At 36.3% G+C, this 10355-nt stretch overlaps 2 protein-coding genes across 2 annotated transcripts; both read right to left on the reverse strand.

Moving 5' to 3' along the window:
* Positions 1–1403: 1403 nt before the first annotated feature.
* Positions 1404–2331, reverse strand: LOC110708987. Its single transcript, XM_021887213.1, has one exon. It carries the CDS (start codon positions 2311–2313, stop codon positions 1417–1419), a length of 897 nt encoding a protein of 298 aa, XP_021742905.1. The 5' UTR covers positions 2314–2331; the 3' UTR covers positions 1404–1416.
* Positions 2332–5431: 3100 nt separating this feature from the next.
* On the reverse strand, positions 5432–8752 carry LOC110708427 (GDP-mannose 3,5-epimerase 2). Its single transcript, XM_021886555.1, has 7 exons — positions 8552–8752; positions 7511–7921; positions 7268–7364; positions 7045–7174; positions 6692–6824; positions 6051–6258; positions 5432–5922 (listed from the first exon to the last, which is right to left on the reverse strand). The coding sequence occupies exons 2-7, from the start codon at positions 7918–7920 to the stop codon at positions 5767–5769; spliced, it is 1134 nt and encodes a 377-aa protein (XP_021742247.1). The 5' UTR covers position 7921; positions 8552–8752; the 3' UTR covers positions 5432–5766.
* Between the last annotated feature and the right edge of the window lie 1603 nt (positions 8753–10355).

Here is a 10355-nt window from a genome sequence, read left to right on the forward strand (position 1 = left end):
ATCTATACCCTCTATGGTCAATGGGATAACCCAAAAACACACATGGCGTAGATCTAGGAGCTAATTTATGTGGAGCTGTAGCAGATAGATTAGGAAAACAGAGGCACCCAAAGACACGGATGTGATTATACGAAGGAGTTTTTCCAAACAAGGCTAAAACAGATGTATTGTTTTTAAGTGCTTTTGTGGGCAAAATATTTAGAAGATAAGTGGCCGTTTCAAGAGCATAAAACCAATACGAGGGGGGGGGGGGGAGAGACGCATGAAAAAGAATAGTACGTTTAATATTATTAAGAATGTGAATCATACGTTCAGCTTTACCATTTTGTGAAGAAGTGTGTGGACAAGAAAATCGGAAAAGCATTCCATGGTCAATACATTTTTGCTTAAAAGGGTCATTATCAAATTCCCTACCATGATCACATTGAAAACTTTTAATTTGACGCTCAAATCGGGTTTCAACATATTTTCGGAAATTGATAAAAGATTGGAAAGCTTGAGACTTGTATTTTAAAGGAATGGTCCACACAAAGTGAGTATGATCATCTAATAAGACTAGATAGTATATGTGACCTTGAGCACTACGAATAGGAGAAGTCCATAAATCGGCATGTATAATATCAAAAGCACAAATAGTAGTGTTATTAGAATTATCAAAGGGAAGTCGAGTATGTTTTCCTAATTGACATGAATTGCAAAACTGGGAGTCATGCTCCTTATTACAATAAATATAATTTTTAGACTTAAGAAAGCTAAAAACTTGAGCTCCAGGATGTCCTAGACGACTATGCCAAGTAGATGGGGAAACAACAGTGAGGGTAGTAGCAAGACAGGTTGACGGAGTGAACTTGGTGGTTTTGACTGGATATAGATCTCCCGAACTATCACATCTCGTTATTAGTCTCCCCGTACGAAGATCCTTCACAGAAAAACCAAAAGGATCAAACTCAATAGACACGAAATTATCAATAGTAAATTTACGAACTGAAATAAGGTTCTTAATGAGTTGAGGTGCAAGGAGGACATCACGAAGGATGAGAGGTGTTTTAGGGTGGGGAAGGGAGCCATGACCATAACCTGTTATGGGAATACGATGACCATTACCAACTAAAATATGATTTTTAGTGCTTAAATTAAACAGGGGTAAGAGATTACCAGCATTGTTCGTTATGTGAGATGTGGCACCCGAATCCACGTACCACTGATTGTCGGGATTTGGAAGTGTCATTGTAGAGAATGAAGAAGACAAGTCTGTCGGAGTCATGGGTTGTCCGTATTGGGACGAATAGGCCTACTGTGGTCTGGGCTGTCCAAGGATGGACTGCTGGTGCTGCTGGACTGGGAAAGGAGGTGGCAGTCTGGCCCAAGTCTGATGCTGAGCCCACTGCTGAAAACTGGCCCAGAGTTGCTGCTGTGTTAGGCCTTTTTGGTTGGGTGGGGTGGCTGGGCCTGGGCCGTTTGGTTCTGCTGTTGCTGACCACGGCCTCTGCCCTTGCCTTTGGGTTTGCCACCCCGCCCTTTGCTGCTGCTGCCACGTCCACCGCCACCACCACCCCTGTCGTGCTGTTGCGGTGGCTGTTGCTGCTGCTGGGCGGCTTCCGCGGTGGTAGTGGTGGTGGTGTTGTTTGTGTGCGTAAGAAAAGCTTGCCCGAAGTTGTCTTTTGCCGATTTACGAGACTCTTCTAACAAAATTCTTGATCTTGCTTCATCAAATCCGGGAAGAGGGCAAATTTGAGTGATGGACTGAGCCACGCCATCATAATTTGAGTCAATTAATCCTGCACAAAGACTTAACACCAAAGTTCTTTCGGACACGGGCTGACCAACGTTGGCTAGTTGATCTTTGAGTTCCTTCAACTTCTGACAATAAGAAGACACATCTGGAAAATTCTCAACAAAAAGATTGTTAAATTGATTTTCAAGATAGATAGCACGAATTTCTCCGTTATCTTGAAAAATATTAGCGAGCCTATCCCAAGTTTCCTGTGCCGTAGCGTTCTTGTAATACACCGTGCTTCGTAGGTCTGCAGAAATCGTATTATAAATCCACTTTTTCACAATTGAGTCAAGGCGGTTCCACTGCGCCGAGGTGAGGTCCGTAGGACGAGGTGATTTGGGATCTATATGATCGATAACATTGCAGGAATGACAATGTATCTCGAAGAGTTCAACCCAACTACCATAATTCCCTTTGTCACGGTCAAGAATTTCCGGAACTTCGTTCCTGATATTGCTGATGGAGTTTGCAGGGTGGTAGTCGTTAGAGGGTGGAGGAGGAGGAGGTGTGTTTGATTGATCATCATCCTTGGCCATTGCTAAGGGAGCCGAGACAGCAAGTTACTGGGAACACAGTATATTATGAGATACTTATTATCAAAAAAGTAAAACATAATTATGAATTGTGTTTTACCAATAATTTAATGTCAAACTATTTCAAAATATTGCATTTGAATTAGAACATATTTAAACTTCTATCTAAAATTAATTTCACACAAATATAATTCAAGATTCCTTTCTTAAATTTCAAAAATTCAAAATTCAAAATATAAGAACATATTGTATAAGCAAAAAGAACATAATTTGTATTATTATACCCAAAGAATATAATTTGTATTATTATAACCAAAGAACATTATTAATATATATATATTACCTTAAAGAACATTGTTTGTATTGTAAAGAACATATATTTTAGACTCAAAGAACATATTGATCAGACTTATAAAACATATTTCATGGCAATTAAAAAAATGATAAAAGAACATTCATCAAAATAGGAAGAACATCATCTTCAACCTTAGAAAATAACACCAATACAGAAAAATTGATAACAAAAAATATTTGAAAATACCTTTTTCTCTCAACAACGAATTTGTGTATTACATTGATCTTTCAATTAAATGATCATCTAAATGATAAAATCAACTCCGAAATAACATTAATTCACTTTGAAATTCAAAATTTACCATAGTCTCTCTCTATAAACCCAATTTCTTTCTTTTTACAATAAAAATGAAATTTTGTTTATCAAAAGTAATATGGAATGTAAATAATGAATCAAGAAATAAAAATAACAAATCAATCTTTTAAATCAAGCTAAGATAAGAATCTTCTTCTTCTTCTTCTTCTTCTTCTTCTTCTTTTTTTTTTTTTGCTTGTGTACTTTGTATTTGTATACAATGTTCTTTCCGCGGTTTTATAAATCATGTATTTTGACAGGGTGTACCATACACCTGGGTGTATGATGAAATTTTCACCAAAATACCACTCTGAAAAAACTTAAGTACTCTAACCTTAATTAATTTGACTTGTAAGAGGTTCCAGTTGAGTAGGACCCTTCTCCTTACCTTAAAAAAAAGGTACTAGTTTCAAAAAAAAAAAAAAGGGTACTCTTTTCAAATTATAAATAAGAAGTGGTACAGTGAACCTTAAAGATAAATTAGAATTCTCATAGTCATAGACTCAAAGGTCATTATAAATAATGATGAATTTTTATAATTTCTTTTTAAGGTTATTAGAGCTATAAAATCTTTCAAGTCTTAGGGCTTGTTCTAATTTACAGAATTGAGCTGAACTAAACTGAACTAATTGGTGATGAACTGAAATGAACTAAACAGAACTTAAATGAAATTTCTATGAGAGAAGAAAATTATGAACTGAACTGATTGAAAATGAACTGAACCGAAATTAAGCTAAAGAGAACAGACCCTTATTGTGCATTCATCATTCATGATTTCATGGACAGACATTAGAGAATCCTTATTATAAATCATCTTTCCTTTGTCCTTTTTAAGTACCTAGCTTGTATTTCAGTATTTTTAACAGGATGTTCCAAAATTAAGTGCTTATTTTAAAATCTCACGTAATTTAGTATAATTAAATTATAATAAACATTCTTGTTACTAGGACACACTTTTGGGTAAAAAAAAAAAAAAAAGAACAAGACTGCAATTAACATATGCTTATAAGGGCAAAGTTGTTCAATATTTCATATGATAAAAATGGAAGATTCCAAATGAGGACATTTTTTCATGGAGATCCTTATTTTTAAAAAAACCTTCCCTTGTTCTTAATTTTGAGTTCATAATCACTATAATCGACTTGCACTAATGTTATGTTTGGATAACAAATTAGAGGGGAAATGGAAGGGAGGGAAATAGGAGGAAGGGGAAGGAAGGGAAAGTGGAGGAAATGATGAGCTCCATTTTCCCTCCAAATCTCTCCAATTTTGAAGGGATGGTCTTTATTAAAGGAGGAGGGAAAATGGATCCCTTCCACCCCCTCCCCCTCCCCCTCCCCCTCCCCTTCCCTCCCCCAACATATTATCCAAACAAGGAAGTTTTTCTCCCTCCCTTTCCCTTCCCTTCCATTTTTTGTTATCCAAACATAGCATAAAAGTCTAAAACACCTTCAAAATTATCCAACAATGAGATCAATTCACCGTATCGGCATCAAAGAGGAGTTGGGCACAAGGATATTGAGGATATAAATGAGAGTGTTAATCTCGTTGTAAAAAAAAATCTCATGTTTGTTACGCTAGAATACAGGGAAATTGACAAAGAGGATTAGGAATAAAGGACTTATATTCCTATTAGAAAAAAAAATTTACATGAGAATAGTTAATAGAAGTGTAAGTGGAAAGGGCCAAAGAGGATTAGGAATAATGGTCTTGTATTCCTTTAAAAACATATGTGGAGGTTGGTGTAACAAGACATGTATTGTGTGAGTGTAATGACAAAGTTGCCAATAGCCATTGGTAATAAAAAGGAGAGGCTAATTTTATAAATTTGTAATATGTAGTATACAGAGTGTTTCCTAAATGCGTTTCTATGAATCACCAAATATCTTATTTGTCCCAATCATCCACCTCTAATTCTCAAAGTCTCATTCGCACATACCAAATGTCCTCCAAAGAAATATAAAATCTTGAAATAATTTAGGCGGCCCTACACCAAATGAACAAGAGTGAAGCAAAATGGTAAAGATAATGACGATAAGAATAAGTTCATTCATAATCATAAACACATCATACCTCCAACCAACAAGTTGTAACGGTATATTCTTCTCCAAATTACACAATTTCCAGCAAACACGATCTCACTTGTTCGACCATTGCTAACATTGAAGTCTAGTGGATGTGGGGCTTCCACATGATTATAAAGGGACCAAACCAAAAAGTTGAAAACATGACAAAGATGTCCTATTCTTGTCACAAAAGTACCAAAAATGAGTTGGTATTGTGATCCTTTTATTAGCACTTTACCAGCATATTCCCATTAAATCAGTGTCACCACGAGGCCAACCATCACAGTTGATCAACTGCTTTGAATTTTCGAAAACTCAAATAAGGCGCCAGTTTTAGTCTTCCACGGCCACCATTAAAGCTTGTGCTGAACAATCACAAATTGCCTAACACTGAATGATAACCATGTCCAAAATTTCATACAGTATATCCATAGGAGTTTCAGGTTCTGAAATGACCTGAAAATGATAAAAATAATAATGCTCTATTACAACACTCTTAATATTGGTTTTACACTTTTATCAGTAATGCTACCCAACTTATGATGAACATAATACAGAGTATTGTTGCTGCATTAATAATGCCATATTTCGGTCAAGAAGAACACTTAATAAAAACAGTTACAAAAATCACTTCTAAGCATATAGCAAAAAAAGGCATATGACTATCTATAAAGCAGAGGCGAAGCCCATATACAATCTAAAACAGTTGACGGCTTCTCTGCTCACTTGAAAAAAATTGCATCATTCCTTGCCATCAGCAGCACGTAGAGAGCCTAGCTGAACTGGAGCTTGGGTGGTCACCACCTTTGATGACCCATAAACTGACAGGTCCACACCTTTAGTCTTTTCTTTTTCGATCTCTTCCTTGATCCATTTGTATGTTATCCTTAGCCCATCCTATAATAACATCCGATTAAGAGGATCAGGTATGGTTTGAGCCTTTCAATGGTCACAGATAACGATAGAATTATAAAAGAACCAATCACAATGATAAGCTTATGAGTTAGGAAATTCATGAAATTTACCTTTAACCTCATGGTTGGAGACCAGCCAAGCTTTTCTTTAATCAGAGTGTTATCAGAGTTACGACCACGGACACCCTCTGGGCCAGGAATATGCTGGATTGGAAGTTTCCTATCCTCAAAGCTCAAAACAATCTCGGCCATCTCATTCATGCTAACCATCTCATCACTTCCGATATTCACTGGCTCTCGGAAGTCTGACTTGGTCAATCTATAATGAATTTACTTAGTTCAGTAAAATTAATACTGCACAGATAATACATAAAGGTAGTAAAAGCAGGAACCATAACAAGTTAATTCTGTGCAGCTTAGAATTCTACCTTCTTTTTTTTTTTTTGGTTTTTCAATAGTGCTTAAAATTCTACCAAATTTAGGCAGCTACAGCACAAATTTACATATTCAGCCACTTTCAACTTGTGTTCTTTGGCAATCGAAACAAACCAAAGCACCATTTATGACAAAACAAAGCATATTTTGCAGGAAAAGAATTCTGAAGAACCCATCCAAAACACAATTCTGAAAGCTTTTACCAGCATATTCCTAGAAGTCAACCACATTAGCATACAATGACTCGGCCATTGAGGAATGTCTAAAACTCTTAAAGGTTCAGTATCACATGGAATACTCAATTTGTAAGCACTCACCTAAGAACACCTTCCACACATTCATCAATGAAGGTGAAGGATCGAGTCTGCAACCCATCACCCCACATCTCAAACTTGTCAGTAGAAGTAATAGCCTTCCTGCAAAAAGCAGCTGGAGCCTTCTCCCGACCACCTATACATTATTTAAACCAACCAGGTAAGAGATATTATAGTGCAATATATTCAAAATAAAAAGCATTATTATGAATTGTTTAATGATGAAATAGCAATCACTTAAAGTTTATTTCACTCTTGGTTCCGAATAAAGCAAAAGGCATGTTTGTTCATTCTAAGTGTATGTAGGTCAACATAAACATTCCACCAAATAAGAGGCTTTATTTATATGTTGTTACCTTTCCAGGTGCCAAATGGACCATAAATGTTGTGGAACCTTCCAACTCGGCATTCAATTCCAAAATCATTAGTGTAATGCTTGCACAACTCCTCGGTAGCAAGTTTTTCCAAACCATAAGCATCTTGTGGCTAATACAAAATGTACACAAAAGGAAAGATTATACACATAGCCGAGCGTTTAATCGAGCAAAATTTTAACATCAATTATCCCAGGAACCTTACCTCTGCGGGCCAAGCATCAGACTCTTTGAGACTAACACAATCAGTTTCCAACTGCTTGAATTCAGGGTAGATACAGGCACTTGAGGCATAGAAGAACCTGCACCAAGTTTTCAAAAGTATCATTATGAACATTTGGAATCCGATTTCCACTCAAACAACACACACAAAAATCCCATAAACACGACAAACAACTATTAGGAAGACTCATAAGAATCAATTATGGTTGATGTGTCAGAATCGAACCTTTTAACACCACTGATCCTAGCTGCCTCGAGCATATTGAAACTGATCATTGTATTGTTATACATAATAACAGAGTGATTGGACTGGATAAAACCCATGCCACCCATATCAGCAGCAAGGTTAAACACATGATCAACGTCTTTCGTGACCTTCAGACAATTGTCCATCACCCTAAGATCAACAAGATGAAATTCATTACAAAACATGTCCTCGGTCATGTGCTCATTCTTCTTCCAGTCTGAAGCTATGACATAGTGTCCCTCACGTTTCAAACGCCGAGCAATGTGGGATCCAATAAAACCACCAGCTCCAGTGACCGAAATTCTCAACTTCTCCGACGGCCAGTACGGCTCCCTCTCAAGCTTGTCATAGGTGTAAGCACCATAGTCATTTCCATCATTACTCCCCATTCTGTTAAAACGTTTAAAATAACCAAATTGCATGATTCAGAACTCAATTTAATTCACCCCATTTTTGTACGAAGTAATAAACATTACAATTCCATCAACTATCATTACGACATTAACAATTAAACCAGCAATATAATTTGAAATTGAAATAGCAAATTAAGCCAACAAGACAATCATATGTCAAACAATTTGTTGCTAATACTAATTTTAATAATAAATTGATTTAAGTATTAATTACGGCAAATCTACCAGTTCATAGTAAACATATATAAGGACGACACATTCCAAAACTATATTTAAATATTAAATCAATATTTTACTGAAACGTTCTAGATCTAACCGACACCCCCATGAAATATAAATCATAATACAGCTAAAATTCATCATAAAACACATAATTCAGCAAGTAAATCAAAGACAGGCGCAAAAACTAATGAAAAAATCATCATATAATACCCAATTCAACAAAAAAGACAATACCAAATTACATACATCAAACAAGGCAAACAAAAATCCCTTAAAAACATACTTATAAACCCAAATTCAAGCAAACCCAGAAACAGAGAAAGGATAAATTCAATCAAAACTGAAATTATGAAATGAAAATCGAAAACCCAGATAGAATATTAACTGATTGGGTGGAAATTCGAAGCGTATTATGAAGGGTAGATGAGAGAGAGAGAGTGTGGGATGATAATGAAAAGGAGTCGAAAGGCAGGGAAATGAAGAGAGGAGAAGAGAAGAGGCAACTATAAATAGGCTAAAGAGTGGTGAAGAACCGCAGAGCGATGACCACTCAATTCTCTCTCTAACTTTCTCTCTCCATCATTATCAAAACCAATGTTATGTCATCTTCTTCTCGTTTTACCAAGTTGGAAAAATTGATTTTCCCAAGATTTTGGGTTCATTTGGCCAATTGAGGACTATAGGCTAGCTTTTGGAAATCAAACTTTTTTTAGGGTTGTGTTCACATTTGATTAGACACCTAACACATCTTGTTTGTGTTGTGATTGCTTCATTTGCATATGATTAATGTGAATAGTCATTGGTCATGATCATTATTTAGGTTGGGCCTTAACACGTTTATTATCCTATTCTTTTGAGTTTTTGAATAGAGTAGAGCGGAGCATGTTTCAATAAAGCAAAACAAGTGTTAGTAAATTATTACTTTGTAATACTCAGCAGAGCAGGGCAGGTAATAACAGCTTAAAATATACAGGGCCTAAATGTGTTTTGTACATATACGAGTTGTTATGGTCTCTAGCTTGTGTTGACATTAATAAAGAAAGCTCGTGCATAACCCAATCCACACGTTGTGTCGAATTGAGTAGTAATGTGTTAGTGGACCCTCTTAGTAATTTTTATATATTTTGTGAAGTAGTTTAGCATGTTTGTTAGCCTATTATGCTCGTGTTGGGCTTGTGCCAACTTTTTATAGAAGATATTCATGCAGAAGAACAACTCATGGGCAGACTCATGTTATGTCAAGCTTGTGGCGAGTTTGTGTTGGGTCAAGCCATTTTTATGCTATGCAACACGTATGCAAACCCAAGCCATACCTAGATCCGGCAATCCTGACCCAGACCTGATGACCCGACCCGAATGACTCGACCCATGACCCAAAATTGACCCAAAAAATTGATTTGAAAATAACCCAAAATTCGAAATTGACCCGACCCGACCCGAAAATGGAGTTTACCCAATCCTAACTCAACACCCAAACTGACCCGACCCGAAATTGACCTAAATAGACCCGATAATCGAAATTGACTCGAACAGACCTGATGCTCGTAATGTCTCAAAAAAAAAATTACCTTATAATTGAGGTTAAAATGTCTTGTACCAAAAATTACTCAAATTGTTCATTTTCAACCGCAGCTAAGATCATAAACTGAATTGATAGTTTTTATTACTCCCTCCGTTTTTAAATATTTGCTCAATTTCTCCATGCGCGGAGTTTTAGGAGAAATTGGAGAAAATAGTAATAAAATATGGAGGTATGGGGTTGGTGGAAAAACAAAAAAATTGTAAAAAAACCAAAAGTAATGGAGAGGGTGGAAGGAGAGAAAATATGAAATTAATACTGTTGGGTCCACTTGGTGAAATAAATTAATGAAATATTGTGATAGCTTTTCAAATAAGGAAATGGAGCATTTAAAAACGAAAGAAAAAGAAAAGTGGCGCAAGTATTTAAAAACGGAGGGATCATAGCAATAACAAAATATATACACTGTATAAAATTATTGAGTTGAGCTTGATTCACAAATGAAACAACTCGAACATGACCCGACCAGATTTCGACCTGACCCGAATATGACCCGAACATACTTGACCCGACCCGAACATACCCGACCAAAAAACGACCTGACCGATACCTGACCCGAAACGCCCCATACCGACCCGAATGTTCACTGACCAGAAATGACCCAACCCAA

Source organism: Chenopodium quinoa, unplaced genomic scaffold (genome assembly GCF_001683475.1).
Source record: "Chenopodium quinoa cultivar QQ74 unplaced genomic scaffold, ASM168347v1, whole genome shotgun sequence".
NCBI classification, from domain to species: domain Eukaryota; kingdom Viridiplantae; phylum Streptophyta; class Magnoliopsida; order Caryophyllales; family Amaranthaceae; genus Chenopodium; species Chenopodium quinoa.

What these genes read in the sequence shown, in the direction of transcription:
- LOC110708987 (XM_021887213.1), bottom strand. Translation starts at nt 2,313, where the DNA reads ATGGCCAAGGATGATGATCAATCAAACACACCTCCTCCTCCTCCACCC.
- LOC110708427 (XM_021886555.1), bottom strand. Translation starts at nt 7,920, where the DNA reads ATGGGGAGTAATGATGGAAATGACTATGGTGCTTACACCTATGACAAG. An exon ending in AGGATCAGTGGTGTTAAAAG is followed by an intron (nt 7,365 to 7,510) that starts GTTCGATTCTGA and finishes AACTTGGTGCAG; the next exon opens with GTTCTTCTATGCCTCAAGTG. An exon ending in TGTGTGGAAGGTGTTCTTAG is followed by an intron (nt 6,259 to 6,691) that starts GTGAGTGCTTAC and finishes AATTCATTATAG; the next exon opens with ATTGACCAAGTCAGACTTCC.